We start from the raw sequence: 18,552 nt of genomic DNA, 5'->3' as shown, positions 1-18,552 counted from the left end.
CTGAGAACTAGATTATAACTGTGCTAACAGCTAATGTCTTTTGAAGTTATCATTGTTCTGTCAGCAAGCTTACAGGAATATTGACAGACTATCAGCAAGCTCACAGCGTACTGACAGGATGCTTATCGGATAAAGATCAAGTCCTATTTTCAAGGAGATTTGTTAGGGAACGTTTTGTGAGGACTCTAATACATATATATACAGTATATAAATATTAGAGCTCATCTTTTATCAAAGAGTTTTATTCAAAATCGTTTTCCTAAAATATAGGAGTTGATTTCAAACCTTGTTTATCCTTTTAGACTCCTACTTCTATTCATACTGTTTTGTTTTATAAACAAACGTTTACCGAGTTGTTTCAAACGTCTTTATGCTTTTACTCAGTAAAAATACATTGTTCAAACGTTCATTATTCAAGCAAATTAAACGTGAGGTTGTTGGGCCAAGAACGTTGGATAATTTGTTGAATTATGACCGTTGGAATGCTTGTATAAATACTTGAGTGTGGTTTTCGTTTTTGTGGAACAAGAACACACTTCAAGCTTCTGAAATACAACATACTTTCGTTGCAAAATCTTTACTGGAGCTCTAGTACTTATATTTGAATATATATCTATATTGAGTTCATAGTTTCGGTTGTATTACACTCATACATTGTATTGTTCAAAGTGTAAAGTTTTGTTGCTGTGTATCGAGCTTGTGAAACAAGGGAACAAGGGGACTAGTTAGCTAGAAGAGTATACCTGGGAAGTATAGGTCTTGGAGAGCTTTTGGTTCGTAGTTCAGGGGTTTCAGCAAGCTGATAACAGGAACAAGGGTTAAAGGGAGTTATATTATTGAATCATTGTAATTGTTAACATTATTGATTAATAATATAATCTCTTACCAGTTGCTAGGGGACCAGGACGTAGACCATTAGGGTTAGGGGTCGAACCTGGCTAAAATTCTCTGTGTTGCTAGCTTACTGATTATATCTGTTTTGCATTGCATCTGCATTGTTAGCTAGCTGACTGTCTACTCTGATAATTAACAGCAAGCTGTCTATGACAGTATAACTATTCGGTAACATTAAAAATCGGTCATATTAGCCATAACACCTATTGACCCCTCTCTAGGTGTGGAATTTCAAGAAATACCCAAATGATGAAAAGAATTTTCCCTAAAGCAGACTGAATATCGGAAGTTACTCGGATATTCTCGCGGATCGAAGCTAGGTGGACTTGTTGGATGCAAATTTTGAAGAAATCAACAAATAAAATTAAAAATAAAAGGACTGATTGCTAGGATAGCGTTTACAAAAGGGCTGTTTTGGTGTGATAATAATTAAAATAAAATACAAAAAACACTTAAAATACGTAAACTTGCATTGCGTTTTTATAAATGCTATCTAAGTTGTAACTTATACAGCGCTTGCTCAACAAACGCTATGTTGGTATATTATTTTATTTTAATATATTTTTTCAGTCCTTTTCAGAATATCTTGCACAGCATTTTTAGAAAAAACGTTTTCTAAGATATCACTTACATAGCACATCAAAATGAACGCTATCTAAGTAGTGTATCCCAAAGTTAAAATTTGTAGTAGTGCAACAAAGGGTTGCTAGAGCATTTTGAAAATCGTATTCCCTCCGCCCCTCTTATTTTTTTTACTCTTTTTTTGTATTGTTCAGACACATTTTTTAAGGCGGAAATAAAACACAGTCCTTAACTTTTTTTTGAAAATTTTCTTGAAGTTCAAAATAATTTATCCAACTATATTTTATGAGAACATTAGAAGAGTTTCGTAATTGAGGGGGCGGAGTTAATTAGAATGCATGCCAAGCTTCTGTAGCTGAGGGGGCGGAAGGAGCATTTATTATGATTTATGCCTTGTGAATGTGAGGCAATAAATGTAACTAAGCTATACTCACAATGTTAAAATCTAGATGCACAAATTTAGCTTGAACTTTTCAGGATCATGTGAAATTAAGTTGATGCTGAACAGCATCATAATATCCTAAATTCCTAATACAATGGCATAACAAGCATTATGGCATAGTATGGGTTTTGAATCCATCTCCAAGGACCTTCATATACCGGTGTGATTACACAATGGAGCTTTGTTTCTTGCTCTCATCATTTTTCAAATCACTGACCAGGCAAACCTGTTGCAGGCACTACAATTTAACCCCAAGAGTGACAAGTACCAAGAGCTTTAAGGTCCATGGTCCCCCCTTCTGCATCTTGTAGTCTCATTCCTGGTTGTATGCTTGTGATATACTCTGTGTTTATTAGTCGTGAAGAGTGTTACACTTAAACTTTCGATTTCATGTTACCGGGGGTAACTGGTAAGATGTATTTACCGGGCTACAAGTGGTGGAAATCACTTTCTAGTATTTCTCTCATATGTCTTCGACTTGATGTACCATCCCCTTCCCCATTCCCCAGTAAGTGCAACATACAGGTAGTGAACTAACTTCCTCCGCCCCAATCTCCACCGTCTTGATTAGCGAGAAGGTATTTAATTGAATTTAGAGCTTACTGCACTTTGCAACCCTCTACTTTGCTCGAAAAACACTTTGGTACATAGACTTCTAAACGTGTCAGTTCGCCCTCCAAACTTCTAATCCGTTAGCAGTTTGCCCCATTCCGTTAAATTTTCCGTTAACTTTGATGTTAAAAATAGTTTACAGCAGTTTGCACCACTAACTTTATATTTCGTTTTAGTTTGCATCCTTGAAACATTTTTTCATTAAAATCAATCATATTTCGTTAAAAACAGAATCAAGTATATTTTAATTTAATAGTTTGTATCTATAAAAAGAATTTTTATAATACAATAATATCAAAAAAATAATATGCTTAAGTTTGCTAATTAACTAATTGAATAACTGAGCAAAATATTTGAAGCAAAAAATCGTCACTAAAAGTACGAAATAAAGACTAAACTTTATTATATTATATTATTTGACAATGCAGACTAAAATTTATCTGTTCTAATACTTTTCGGATGAGCCAGAGTCGAACCTGGGGTCTTCCGGGACAACAGAGGATAAACCCACCACTTGAGTCACTAAAAAGACGATTTGAGAAAATGTACACGAGACTACAATTAGATAACTCAAGTGGTGGGTTTATCCTCTGATGTCCCGGGAGACCCCAGGTTCAACTCTGGCTCATCCGAAAAGTATTAGAACAGATAAATTTTAGTCTGCATTGTCAAATAATATAATAAAATAAAGTTTAGTGTTTATTTCATACTTTTAGTGACGATTTTTTGCTTCAAATATTTTGCTCAGTTATTCAATTAGTTAATTAGCAAACTTAAGCATATTATTTTTTTTGATATTATTGTATTATAAAAATTCTTTTTGAAGATACAAACTATTAAATTAAAATATACTTGATTCTGTTTTTAACGAAATATGATTGATTTTAATGAAAAAGTGTTTCAAGGATGCAAACTAAAACGAAATATAAAATTAGGGGGTGCAAACTGCTGTAAACTATTTTTAACATCAAAGTTAACGGAAAATTTAACGGAATGGGGCAAACTGCTAACGGATTAGAAGTTTGGAGGGCGAACTGACACGTTTAGAAGTCTATGTACCAAAGTGTTTTTCGAGCAAAGTAGAGGGTTGCAAAGTGCAGTAAGCTCTTGAATTTATTAGGAGGTTTTTTCATTCACGAAATTCAGGTATATTCAGTTAGGATTTTAAATTTTATATTAAAAATTTAGATTATTTAATTAGGATTCTGAATTATATTAAAAAGAAAATTGTGATATTCGATCATGATTTTAAATTATGCTTAAAAATTTAGGGTATCGAATTGAGTTTATCAAAAATTCATTAAAATATGAAAGTTTCTGAACGTTGATGGATTTGTTTGGATTTCATAAAATGATGGATTTTTTTACCTTTATTCATCATATTTTATTGTTTTTTTTTAAAATTTCTTCATGATCCATCAATTCTAATATTTTATCTTAATTCTATTAGACTCTACATAAATAAGATATAATCTGTTGCAATCAATACGTTATTACTAATTCACTAAAATCCTAATTGAATACAAAAAAATTCAAATTAAATACACTTCCAACGTGTGCATTCAATTGGGATTCTTAAAGATTTTTTTTTCATTCTTGAAAATTAGATATATTCAATTGCACTCCTAAAAATTGTATTAAAATTTTGAGACAATCAATTAGAATTTAAAACTATCGTTAAAAATTTGATGACGTGATTTTAAATTATACTTAAATTCAGTTAGTATTCAATTGATATTATTTGAAATTTATTAAAAATTTGGTGATATTAAAAACTGATGTATTTTTTAAAATTTTATAAAATAATGAATTTTCTGAAGTTGTTCCGTGTATTTATATTTGCAGCAATCTCTTCCCAATCCACAAAATATTGAAAGATTGTACTTACTTTACGCTACTATTTTATTTTTGTTAGGTTACGCTACGATATTTTAATATCGAATTTTTTGTGATTTTTTTTCCTTTCCTTTCTACAAAACAGCTATGATTCACTATCTATAAAATATTACTAAAACATTAAAATCTAGATTGAATAGGCCTCTTATGATTCAGTTCACATGTTTAAAAACTTACTTGTGTTTAGAGCCCCATCGGCCTCAGTCCTCACCATCCTTGCTCGGTTCTTCAGCAAAGAGAATTCCAAACCAGGTTTGCTAGTTTCTCCCTTTTAAGTTGGCCAGAATGAATATCTTGAAAGAGATGTTATCAGATGTCTTCATCAAACATGACTATAACGTTTATCATACGTTCAAGCTCTGTCCACGCCCTCTGCAAACATGTCCATAATTATGATCACATTTCTGACTTGATATCTACGTATTGTGACTTCGCTGTCAATAAGACTAGCCATAAGCCATTGGACCATTTCAGCTAGTCTCCATGGTTTTCCTTACACAAGGTGACACGGCTTAGATCTTTGCTTTGATCATGGTAATTGACCTCTTAGATCTTTGCTTTGCCCATAATTCAAACTCTTTTTCATTATAAGATACTCCATATAACATTCCTGAACATCTGAAACAAAACTGAAAGAGGGAATGTGGCAAGAAAATAAAATATAAAGGGTGCAGAAAGCTGGTATTAAAGTCTACAAGATAGATATTCTGCGATACACGGCTTATATTATAGTACAGAAGTCTTCAACCATTATAAAGATTGATATATCTGAAGACCCAAAACTATCACTACGTAGAGTAAACAAGAAAATAATATAGGCTCATGACTCTGCTGGCTGGCTGGCTGGCTGCTGCTGTACCAGGTAGGGGGTAGGAAGGAAAAGATAGTTCTATCGAACAATTTTGGCCTCCCTTGCGGTATAAAGGTATATATGTTCCGTGTTTAGGCTGTTGTGGCACCATCTTCTTTTTGATCACCGAAGATACGTTGCCTGAAGTCAGATACCATCAGAGGCAGACCCTTGCGAAGAGCTACCTTGGGCTCCCAACCAAGAAGATCTTTTGCCTTTGTGATATCGGGCTTCCTCTTGTGAGGGTCGTCCTCTGTGTTTGGCTTGAATTCGATCTTTGCATTTGGGTCTATTGTTTCCTGGACCACCTGCATTGATATACACATGAAACAATATTATTATTTGCCTCACAATACTGTATAAAATATTTTAACACAGCCTCTAATATTTCCATTAACACGAGGGATCAGTAACTTAATAACTATAAGTATTCAAATACAGCTGATACCTGAGCAAGTTCAAGCATGGTGAATTCTCCGGGATTTCCAAGATTGAAAGGTCCGACATGTTCTCCTTCCATTAGACGCATCAGACCCTCCACCTACCAGATAAAAGAAAGATCTCATGTATAAAATAGCTGCCTGATTTATTACAAGATCAACCAACTTTATGAGAGCCTTGACCCTCTGAAACAATATATACATTTTCATAGTTAATCCTAAAAGAGGCGGCCTTGGTACCTAATCCGATACAAATACTGTTGAAGGACTTTTTACAAGTCTCACGTCACGTGCTTCACAAATCAATGTACTAACTACTAATCAAATAACAGAGCAATCAGATATGTTTGTCACCAAATTAAAACCTCAATGTGTTATTTAGTAGTAGTAACTAGGGAGATGATACAAATTGAGATGCATTGCTTTTCCTGTCCTAGCGATGATTTCAATTTATTTTTTGTTTAATAGTTTAAACCATATTTTAAGAAATAGAACCATTTCTGTGAGCAATTCTTAATTTAATTTAAATGGGTAACACATAAGTAACTTCCCATTCCCGTGTAATGGGCATATGCAATGATTTGTTAGTCAGAAATCAAATACCACAACATCAAGGGAAAGACTCGATGGATTATAAAATTTAGCTAATAGGCTATGTTTGTATATAGGACTTTTTCATCTGAATAACTGACCATGCTTTAAAATGTTTGCTTTCCTGTGTTGATCATCTAAATTGCAGGGAACATTCATTAGGTAATTTTAGCCTTCTGATTCATGAAAATTTGATGAGCATTCATACCTAAAACAGTTTCAAGTATATTTCATGTATGCTAAGAACATGCATTTTAATTCAGAAAATATTTGGGGAAAGTTTTGTCATGGTAGCAAGTATGTCACAGTCTGTAACATCTTATCTACACCCGAAAAAATACTATTAAAAAGAAAGTCCAAGCAGACTAAATCTAATTGCAACTCAGTCTCACCTACCTATCAAATATATCAATTTACTAAACTATAATTAGCTAAAAAAATAGTATAATGAAGACAGCTAAGTAGAATTCCATCAAATTCACTATAATATGATCAAGACACATACCAAATCAGAAACATATTGGAAACTTCTTGTTTGCTTTCCATCGCCATAAACTGTCAATGGCTCCTTCCTCAACGCCTGTAGTTTCACCAAAATGCCATCACAACCACTACAATATGTCGGTACAAAAAATCAAAATGAACAAGATTAGGACAAAATGTGTTTACCTGTGCAACAAAATTGCTGACCACGCGACCATCATCGATACACATTCTAGGGCCATAAGTGTTAAATATCCTGGCTATTCTCACCTATAAATACAAAAATGTCAAACAGAAACACTTAGCTAAATCATACAGAACCACTCCGAACAGCTAATTGAAAATGCATACCTCAACTTCAGCACCTCTATGGTAATCCATTGTCAACGTCTCAGCTGTCCTTTTACCCTCATCATAACAACTTCGCACACCTGTTTCCGCAATTATAAAATTATTATTAATATTCAATTAAATGAGGTAGAAAAACAAAAAAGATTGCATCTTTGTACCAAAACAATACAGTACAAGATTAACAACATTTGACAGCCATTAAATTTTGAAATGTCAAATAGTACTCTCACATAAATAGTCATGACAAACTTTCAGACAGCAATGTATATTATAGTACCATGCAATTAAAAAGGACACGATCAGAGCCGTCCATTTAACTAACAAACGAGGGGTTTGATTTGACTAGAGAGAACCCGACCAGATCTACTTACACAAAGTCATGACCCTCAACTATAACTCAACACGTGGCTTTGGACACCAAACAACTCACCAAACTAAGAAAAGTACTAGTCTTCTGTTAAAAAAGCAGACCTGGCTCACATTAGCCACATCCCCTTGCAAAAGCTAAAATAAACCGCCGGAAAAATAAAACTAAAAAATAATAAAAAAGATCGAAATTTTGATAATTACCAATGGGATTGACATTGCCCCAGTAAGTCTCGACTTGTGGGTGTTGCAGAGGATCACCGTACACTTCGCTGGTGCTCGTTAGCAAGAAGCGCGCACCGATTCTCTTGGCGAGTCCAAGCATATTCAAGGTCCCCACCACATTTGTCTTGTAAACAAAAGTCAAGGATTCCAATTCAAATTATTAGATCCTAAAAACACTAAATGCTAGATCGGTGATTTGTATAGCTGAGACGAGACGAGAGATTTAGATGCGAATTATAATTGTGTAATTCGCATTTAAATCGCTATACAAATCACCGATATTATTGACATTTTAAAATGAAAGACAGATGTAAGGTAAAAAAAGGATATGATAGTCTTGACGGGGTTAAATTTGTAATGAACAGGAGAAGCAGGGCAAGCGAGATGATAGATCTGATCGACTTCAAGCAACAAGGGCTCAACGACGTCGTGTCGGATCATCTCAAACCTAGGGTTCCCAAAATGATGCATCACATTCTCCTTGCGCCCAGTGAAAAAATTATCCACCACAATCACACTATCCCCCCTCGCCATCAGCCTGTCCACCAGATGGCTCCCGACGAACCCGGCGCCGCCGGTGACCACAATCCTCCGCCCCTTGGTCTTGAGCCCCAGCGGGATCTTCCCGCCGGAGCTCACGAATTTATCGGCGAAAAAGTCGCGGCGGGGGGAGGAGAAGGAGGACAGGTGGGTGGTGGTGGGGTAGAGGTGGGAGGCGGCGGGGGAGGGGCGGGAGGGGAGGAGGGAGAAGAAGAGGGTGGCGATGATAATGCCGACGAGGGTGAAGATGAGGCGTTGCTCGCGGAGGATGTAGCGGAGGGGACGAGCGACGGAGAGCCAGGGCTTGGTGGGCTTGGGGGAGTAGGCGTCGGGGGTGAGCTGGGATTCGTGGCCCCGGAAGATCAATTCGGAAGCCATGTTTGAAGATGTGGAAGAGAAGTGGACTCTCGGGGGAAGGGAGAAAGAAACGCGGAGGAATAGAGTTTGGTTTGAAAGAGTGATATTTATGCCGGGGAGGTGCGATTTATCAAATTATGTCACGTAGCCTATGTTGCTGCCCCTACAATTTTTCAAAATAATAAATATGGTCACTAGTTTTTCAAAATTAACATAATACTCTCCGTTTATTTATATTAGTCGATTTGACTTTTTCACATAATTTGAGATGCAAAAAATATACTTAAACATATTGTTTTCTGAATTTTTTTTCTAAATAAAATTTTAAATTTACTTTTTTATTTTGAAAAAAAATTGAAATATAATATGCAGAAATACGTTTTCCTTGACGTCAAAATACGTGCAGAGAGTCAAAGCGACTAACATAAAGCAACCTAACCAATTTAGTACAATCTATCTATCTATGTCTTTTATATTAGATCCGAGTCTCGTTTCAATTCTATTACAACATGTAGTAAGAAAATCTAGAAAAATTTATAAAAATATTCAATTTTTTGAGTTTATTGGTTATAATTACTGTTTAATTTGTAAATTAGCTACACGTTCATCGAAAACAGTTGGTTTCACGTTTTAGGTCCAAACGAGGTTGCATATATAGTTATACCGTATTTTCATAAAAATAAGTTAAAACTTGAATATATATTTTAAAATTTTAAAATTTTATATATAATATATATGTAACTAAATTCAATTATATAAAAAACAATTATTTTTTGACAAACGAATAATTATATTTTTTTTTAGGATAAATTGCCTGCTAAATCTCATTTGGAAAATGGATCTTTGGTTTATTAAATAAACGATTTTAAAATATATATATATATATATATATAGGGTGAGGTTCAAATTAGAACCAATATTAAAATTAGAACTTAGGACCACACACATCCATTAGATCAATATGAATTCAATGGTCATGATGTGTCTAGCTATATTATATAAATTACTCCCTCCATCCCAAATTAGATGACCCCGTTGACTTTGAGCACACAATTTAAGGTTCATTGACCGCATAGATACGTGACTTATTTTTAAAATTTTATTTTTGCAAATAAAAATTAAAATATGAAATTTTCATTTATAAAAGAAAAAATAAAAAAACAAATTTCGGAAGTAGACGGTCAATGCACCTAAAGTTACGTGCCCAAAGTCAACGGGGACATCTAATTTGGGATGGAGGTAGTACAACTTAATGCTATTTAATATACCTTATCTTATATGTAAATCATTATTACAAATCATAATAATCATAAAATGCTACCTACTCATTATAATAATCAGTCAATATATATGCACTTTGTTATAAATGCAAATCAAATCTACAACTTGTGATTCTCAATCAATTTTAATAATATAATATTGTAAAACACGAGATTTTGTTGCAGTACATTTAATATTACAAAAATGAGATATTGTTGCAATACATATCTAACTAAAATATATTACAAAACACAAAATTCTGCTGCAGTACATGTAATAATACAAAAAACAAGATTATGTTGTAGTACATATCTAACTAAAATATATTACAAAACACAAGATTCTGCTGCAGTACATATCTAGCTTATATAATATTATACAACACAATATTCTGATACAATACATATCTAGCTCATATAATATTACAAAATACGAAATTCTGCAGCAGTACATATAAATAATAATAAGATATCAAAACATACACATTCGAACTCTTCGTATTTTACTGAGATATATGAATTAAATATTGAATGTATTTTTATTGCAAAATGATCAAATATAAATTAAGAATGTGCATTAATTGAAGGCATGTATATTTAAATATGTATCATATTAAAACAATTCATATGTTTAATTTCATACATTAAAATTACTTTCATTTAATGACTATTAATGTGGTTCTAAGGTTCTAAGTTTAAGCGGTTCTGTCTGGAACCTGACCCTATATATATATATATATGTACTTGTTTCAAAAATAAATAAATTATGTACTAATAAATATTTAAGCGGAGCTTGCTGGCCGGCAAGAGAGTAAATGTCGCCGGGAAAAGGTGGGACTATCTCTTATCTTGCGCGTGCTGTGTCCTGTCCTACATTCGTGCTTATATTTCTCTTTTTTTCGTCTGCTTCTCGTTATGTTTTTTAGATTAGTTTACGTTTCTCACGTCACACTTAGTACTTTATTCACATTTTTTTTGTTTATCTCCATCGGTTTTTTAATTTTTATATTTATCACATTTTGATGTAGGCAAAAGATAGCTGTTTGCCTCTTTGATGTTTCTCGCTATGATTTTTATTTTGCACAAACAATATGAAAACCGTGAACGTGTCGAATAAACTTTTGGACTATGGTCTTCGAGAACAGCAAAGGTTAAAAGAAAGATCTCTTTCTTTTTCTGCTTTAATTTAAAGTTAATATTTTTAAATTGAATCTCGGATGCTTTTCCTATCTTTATTCCTTGAGTTAGAATATAATATTCTCGTAACTGTGATTTGTATATATCGGAGGAGATGGAACGCGACACACGACTAATATAATTTATTATTAATTCATCAAAATGTATTATCTATATTTCATTAATATAATTAATTAACTATAATTTTATTTCTTTTAGAAATACTCATACATATTTATATTGAATTTAAAGTTATCCGGCTTGCACTCTTTAATAAAGAGACCCCCTGTATTTACAACAGCCACACCAATCAAACTCATCCAAATAATCATTATTTAATATTTTAAATTGGTGTAATTGTTATAAATGTAATATTTATTAAAATCTAAACATATTGTGTTTATTATGTTTTTAGACAAAACAATTTATATAGGGCCTGTTTGTTTACCAGAAGCAGCTTCTGCTTCTGACTTCTGCTTTTTTTATCCGTTTGTGTAAAAAAGTAGAAGTACTTTTAAGAAGCTGGGAATCCTAACTTCTCTCTCACAACTTCTCTTTTTTTCCAAACACTTTATTCACTTATTTACTTCTCACTTCTACTCCACTTTTTTAGTTTAAGGAAGTCAGTTTTTTTAAACTTGTCTAAACGGCCCTATAGACTATTTGACCGACCTGCGGGGGCCAATGGAAGCCACTACCAATTAGGTGGAAAACTAAGGGTAAAGTAACACTTAAGCTGCTGCCTCCTTCATTTAGAAAAGTCAAGATCTATACTAGCCATCTATTTTCATCTGAATATCAAAATGATCATTCTTTACACGATGATCATGATACAACCAACAAGGAGTAGTTTCAAGTTTCAACTTCCATTAAAAAATACAGTAATTCTGTTCATCGAATCATCTCAACTTTACGTAAACCATCGACCATATGCAGAGCCGTGCCTGAGATTTTATGTGCCCTGTACAAAATTTTAGAATGATGCCCTATAATTAAAATAAAATAAAATAATAAAGTAAATAAAATTCAAAAATTAATTAAATATTTTCTTTTATAATATAATTTAAATACAACGAAGATTAAGAGATAAATTACAAGTACATGATTAATAAGATGTAATCATTATAAACAAAAAAAACAATGACATAAACCTAATTTATATGTAAACCTATTTAAAATTTTATATAAATATATAATTTAATTAATGTAATTTTATAAGTTAATATTTTTCATTTAATATGTAAACATTGCATGTAGTTATAAAATAAAATAAATTAATCACCTAAGAATTGAATTACTAAAAAAATGATAAAATTAGAAGTTGTCTACAAAATCTTAGTGTTCACGGTTATATTATATTTTAATGAAATAAGTAAGACCAGTAGTCTATATTAAATTATTAGGATTAATTTTAATCTTTAAGATCAATATAACATGTTTTAAGTTTACTTATAATTATAATTGATAATTAGTTAGCATGTATTATTTTTTAAACTTTATCTATCTGCACTTTTTTTGGAAATAAAATTATAATTACTTTTTTTCCAACAGTATATATTATGTGTATAAGACACTAAAAAATGGGCCCTCCAAATTTTTGGGCCCTGTTCCGTTGAACACTTGGAACACCCTCAGCCACGGCTCTGACCATATGAGACACGCCCCCGCTGGCTTACGGGGCTGCCGTAGACATGTCCTGTTGATCTATATCTATATATTTACATTTATATTTCTCCGTTCCGTCCATACGCATATACTCCCTCGGTCTTTTTCATCTGTCTATAAATTTTTCAGCCCACGTATTTTGAAATTCTAATAAAATATATTTTTTAATTAAAAATATAATATTTAATTTTTATAAAAAAAAGTTATTTATTGTTTTAAAAATTTATTTCTTCTTTAAAAAATTTAAACATCATATTTTTATTTAGAAAAATAAAAATAATTTTTGATTAAATCATATTTTATATATAAAAAAATACACGTCGAGTCTTTGGTGACAATATTAATGCATTTATGGTAAGTCATATAAATTGAATACAGGGTTTCTCCTAGTGGAAGAAAGAATGAAAACTGTTTTAGAAATAACTTGATACTTTAATTACACAGCTCAACGTTTGTGAGGATATAATTTAGATATAAAATCTAGGGAATTTATCAAATATACTACTTTTTAGGATCTTATTTGCAAAAATATCATCTTCCTAAAATAATTGCATATTTACTAAACTAAGTTTCTAAATTGCAAAAATACTACCCCTCCCCCTGCAACTAAATGCAACCTCATATGCAACTGAATGCCTGATTTCAAGTTCCACTTTTCAAATGTCATTTTCGACCTCATCCTTGCAATCCATATATATATATATAGATTCTGAAAATCTGGTCGAAAATGACATTTGGAGACTGGAACTTGAAATCAGGCATTTAGTTGCATTTGGTTGCATTCAGTTGATTATATTCTGATCTAATGGCCCCGCCAGGGGCACCCATACATCAGTTGTAATTTACAGTTTTCAGTTGCATTTAGTTGCTTATGAGATTGCATATTCAGTTGAATATTGCCCCTGCGGGGCCTGCAACCCAAATCCACCACAATATCACCCCACCCTAAAAAAATTCAGTTGCTTATAAGGTTGCATTCAGTTGATTCTATTTTGATCTAATGGTCCCGCCAGAGGCACCCATACAGTTTTCAGTTGCATATGAGATTGCATTCAACCATATGCAACTGAATGCAACCTCATATGCAACTGCAACTCCTGATTTCAAGTTCCGGTTCTCAAATTTGAGAACCGGAACTTGAAATCAGGAGTTCAGTTGCATGTGGTTGCATTCAGTTGCAGAAGGGAGGGGTAGTATTTTTGCAATTTAGAAACTTAGAGGGCGTTTGGTTGATGGTTAATGAGCTCGGTTAACGGGAATTGGAACCTAATATCCATACATTGTGTTTGGATTAGTAAAATTTTTGCTTGGAATGGGAACCTCGTTCCCTCTTGAAGGGTAAATCAATACCTCCACACCCCTTGGGTTACCATTTCCCATACCCTCCTTTCCCATACCCCACATTCCCATTCCCCATTCCCATTCCCACCAATCATCCAAACACCCCCTTAGTGTAGTAAAACTGCAAATAGCTATTCTTGAGAAAAGTAAATTTACAAAAATTTATTTTTTTCTATATATTTATGAAAAAACCCCTAAAATCTAAATGTATGCGTCACACAGTAAAACTAAGTTAATTTATACTATTGCGGCATTGCCTATTGGCCATTGGTATGGTATAGCTCTGTGTGATTCACATGGCTTGCTATATAAATCAAAAACAACAACAAAAGAAAATCTGCTTTATCCTTTTGTTAAATCTCTTCCCTTAAGAATTGTTCATCGGTGTCATTGTAGTTGGTGACCAAATATTCCTCGAATTCTTTACTATAAAAATTCGGGAAATAATTTAATAGGAAAATCCAGGCTCTCGAACGGGAGACTGAGACAGAAGCTTTTACCGTACTGGTTCAGAGAGGATCCGCGGTAAGGGGAGGATGTAGTAATAATACATCACGTCCTTAAAATAAGGAAAAAAATAACAATTCAATAACAAAATATCACCGCATCTATATACATAATTGAAATTGTACAACAGTCGAGCGATTTTAAAAAATATATATATGTGATGTAATAATATTCATTGATGTTTGGAGTAATGAACCATAAATATATCACTATACGATTTTTTATCATCAAATCAATACCCTAGCAATCCCGGATATGATGAATAATGAAAAAATCTAAACAAAAATCAAATCTTCACAAGGAGAGAGACCAAACAAAACCAAGATAAATTGGGAATATATTGAAAAAAACAAAAAACTTATTAAGAATAATAAAAAGAAGATAAGAGTTGGACTATTCACAGATAAAAGCCAATAGAAATCCGAGATAATAAAGACGCTGTTTTTCAAGAATAATAAAAATTTTAGGATTTTACATTTTATTATTATTTTAAATTTTATAAAATTATACTGTTATAAAATTTGAAAATATAAAAAGTGTTATTTAAAAAATTTGCTCAATAGATGATAAATCTCTGATTAGACCATCTAATACTCCCTCCGTCCCAGTCAATAGTATACATCGGGGGATGGGGGCGCGACACGGGTTTTAATGCTTTAAAATAGTATAGTTATGTAAATTATTAAAAAAAAAATGTATAAAAGTATAACATTTCTACTTTTATACAAAAAAAGAAAATCTTAAAAATAAATTGTAGAACTATATTTTATAAGAGCCTTAAAAAGCGTGTCGAGCAGTGAAAAAGAAACGTATATAATTGACTGCTATAGAGGAAGTAGGTAATTGGTGAGAATTATTTTGAGATTGACCTCACGTTAAATCAATAGTATCAGAACAGTTACATGTCTATTTTGTTTTCTTGTTTTGATGAGACAATTAAATATCAAGAAGGTTTGCGGAAGTTATGAATCCCATCTTGGCGGAGGCAATTGCAGTGAAGGAAGCGCTGAGTTGGGCCAAGGAAATGGAATGGAGCAGAGTAACTATCGAGTCAGATTGTCTTGTGGTGGTGCAGATGATCCGTAGTACAGCCCCCATGAGATCAAGATTTGGTAAAGTGATTGAGGAGAGCAGGATGTTGAGTAGTATGTTTAACAACCTAGAGTTGTATTTTATTAAACCATCTGCGAATATGTCGGCACATGAACTTGCTCAAGTGTAACATATGTATCCTGATCGTAGCTTTGACTGGAGTTCTGTTCCGGTTAACGTTAAGAATTGTATCTTGAATGATTTGAATGAGTAATGAAGTTGCATTCTGTCAAAAAAAAAATAAAAAAATCATTGCATCTACGGACTCCGCAATTATACAAAGACAACTATAAAAGATCTTGTATTCAAAATGTCACTGTGAGTCCGGTAAAGTTAATAACTTATGATTTAATTTGATTTATGATTTAACCTGATAAGTTGGCACTTATCAGTAATCTATGAATCATTGAAAATAGAATAATTAAAGTAAAATTGATTTATAGGTAGGTATATTTTATTAATAATTTTTATCAAAAAAAATGAATTCATTGAAAAAAAATGTCTCAAACCAACTTCTGGTTCAGTTTCTGACCTATTTCCGACTTTAAGTGGCTGTTTGGCGGGGCTTTTAAGCCCCGCTTCTGGACTTTTAAGTTAGAAGCACTTATTTCGTACCGTTTGTGTAAAAAGTCGAGAAGCACTTATAAAAAGCTACGATTCCTAGCTTTTGTTTCATGACTTCTGCTTTTTTCCCAAACACTTTAATCACTTATAAGTCTTAACTAACTTCTAACTTCTACTTCACTTTTTTATTTTAAGCAAGAAGCACTTATTTTAAGCTCACCCAAACGGCCCCTAAGTCGGCTTGTGACTTAACACAACACATATTTTTCAGTTTAAAGTTGAAATTTATTACACAAACACACAATTTTGAGTTTAAAGTTGCAAATCGTTTCAAGTCCCGGATTGAAGCTAGGCTTTATATCACATGGCGCGATCACAAAATATTAGAATAATAAAATGTTTATTTTGCGACAGTTTGGCGTAATTTTAAAAAAGTTAGTACCTATTATTTAAATTAAAAAAGTGAATTATAAGTGATAAATGAACTTAACTTTTAAATTATTAAAAATGTTTGTACTTATAAGTTCATTGATTGTTTAAGCATTTAAATTTATAATTTTAAAAAATTAAAATATTAAAATTAAAGAAAACTTCATTAGGAGTAATAAATAAAGGTTATTACATAATAAAATTTTATAAACTTCATAACAAAAATAAAAATCACTAAAAAGGTCTAAAAAATCCAGTTCTGACTTAAAAACCCCAAAGAAGCACTTCTCCTGCATTTACTAACCACTGAGTAAAAAGTAAAGCAGTTTAAAGAGTTAAGAGAACTCAGGAAGTAGTTAAAATAAGTGTTGCTAAACACCACCTTTTTATGTATTTCTAAAGAATTGATATTTGTTTCTTAAAATAAATAACTAAATTTTTTGAGGAGATGTACTATGTACAAATGAACACCTTCTTTCTCATTGCTCTTTGAATTTTTATGTTCAATTTTTGTTATAAAGAAAAAGGTATATTATTCATCTGTACCGAATCCATTCTATTCTTCCTCTTATTTAACTCCTTTTTAATATACATGCATAAAAAATACGATATAATGTTAGTACTAGAAATTTTCTGGACATCTCATATATCTGAATTGTGAAGAAGAAGTTGACTATAATAATCCACTTGTAGTATTGTGACAGGTTTTTAGTAGTCCGATCCCGGTTATAGTCATGGTTTGAAATTTGAATTGATAGTTTACAAACTTCAGTCGTATGGTGTGAAAAAGATAGGTTCATTGCTTATTAGGATTTAGGAAAAATGAAGCTTGTTTCTGGGCCAACTGTATATAGACAAAAAACAAAAACCTGTTACAACTTTTGCAACATTTTTGGTTAAAATAATAACATTCCCCTCATTTGCTTATGTTGTAACGGGGAAGAAATGAAATGACTAAAATTAAATAAAAATAATAAATATATGTGAGAAATTTTGAAAAATAATAATTTGACGAGTATAAGATTGTTATTACCATATCAAGAAGAAATCGAGGAGATGATGAATGAAGCATTGCCCAACAAGTTGGGATGTGATATATGTAAAGGATGTGAAAAAATATATTATATAAAAAACTTAAGACACATATATGATATATTACAAAAAATACGTGAAAGTAGTGAATGAAATATCATGAAATTATATTTTATAGAAATTTTAAAATACGTGCAAAAAATTAACGCAAAGATTGTGTCAGGACAAAGGGAGGAGCAATGACACACTAGCACCATTTTCTGGCTTGATGACACTTTGCATTGTTTTAGTAACAGACTTCTTCATTTGTATGTTTGGCTTATTTGAACATGATACTGAATGCTCCCTTGTAAACATACGGGACATAACATGACAAAATAGAAGAGAAAAACGATTTTCAAATAACTAAAATATATAGAAAAGGGAGTCAAATAAAAGAATTATTGCGAGTGTAAATACAGCTACAGACACGTTGTATTTGAAAAAGCGAGATGTAAAACTGTGACGATCACATGGGAGCCGGAAATATAGTGTGGACTGGGGAGGGTTTGTACTTGGCTACTCGATTAATGTATATGTTGATGTGTTGTGCGTTTGAAGCGACAATCAACTCTTTTTACCAGACACGTGAAGCTCGATGCTTGAGGGAGGCTTTACACTCGTTTTCCCACACTTTTAGCAGGTGAAAGTTGAAACTAAAGTAAAAAACTACTGACGTGCCGCCAACATTCGCATCACTTCTCCTCTCCAACTTTTTTATGATATTTCTTGTTTTATATTATAGACACTGCGATATCAATTTTTTTTTAAACGTAGGAAGCCACAATCGCTACACTTTGAGTGCGCACTGGGTATACC

At 32.4% G+C, this 18,552-nt stretch overlaps 1 protein-coding gene across 1 annotated transcript; it reads right to left on the bottom strand.

Annotated features, from left to right (window-relative positions):
• Positions 1 to 5,081: 5,081 nt before the first annotated feature.
• Positions 5,082 to 8,732, bottom strand: LOC108204801 (UDP-glucuronic acid decarboxylase 2). The gene is made up of 7 exons (XM_064083213.1): positions 8,039 to 8,732; positions 7,712 to 7,856; positions 7,142 to 7,221; positions 6,977 to 7,060; positions 6,813 to 6,887; positions 5,725 to 5,817; positions 5,082 to 5,584 (listed from the first exon to the last, which is right to left on the bottom strand). The coding sequence occupies exons 1-7, from the start codon at positions 8,648 to 8,650 to the stop codon at positions 5,369 to 5,371; spliced, it is 1,305 nt and encodes a 434-aa protein (XP_063939283.1). The 5' UTR covers positions 8,651 to 8,732; the 3' UTR covers positions 5,082 to 5,368.
• Positions 8,733 to 18,552: the final 9,820 nt, after the last annotated feature.

Source organism: Daucus carota, chromosome 1, assembly GCF_001625215.2.
Source record: "Daucus carota subsp. sativus chromosome 1, DH1 v3.0, whole genome shotgun sequence".
In the NCBI taxonomy this organism is placed as follows: domain Eukaryota; kingdom Viridiplantae; phylum Streptophyta; class Magnoliopsida; order Apiales; family Apiaceae; genus Daucus; species Daucus carota.
The sequence above is the reverse complement of the archived record's forward strand: the minus strand, read 5'-3'. Positions and strand labels throughout refer to the sequence as shown.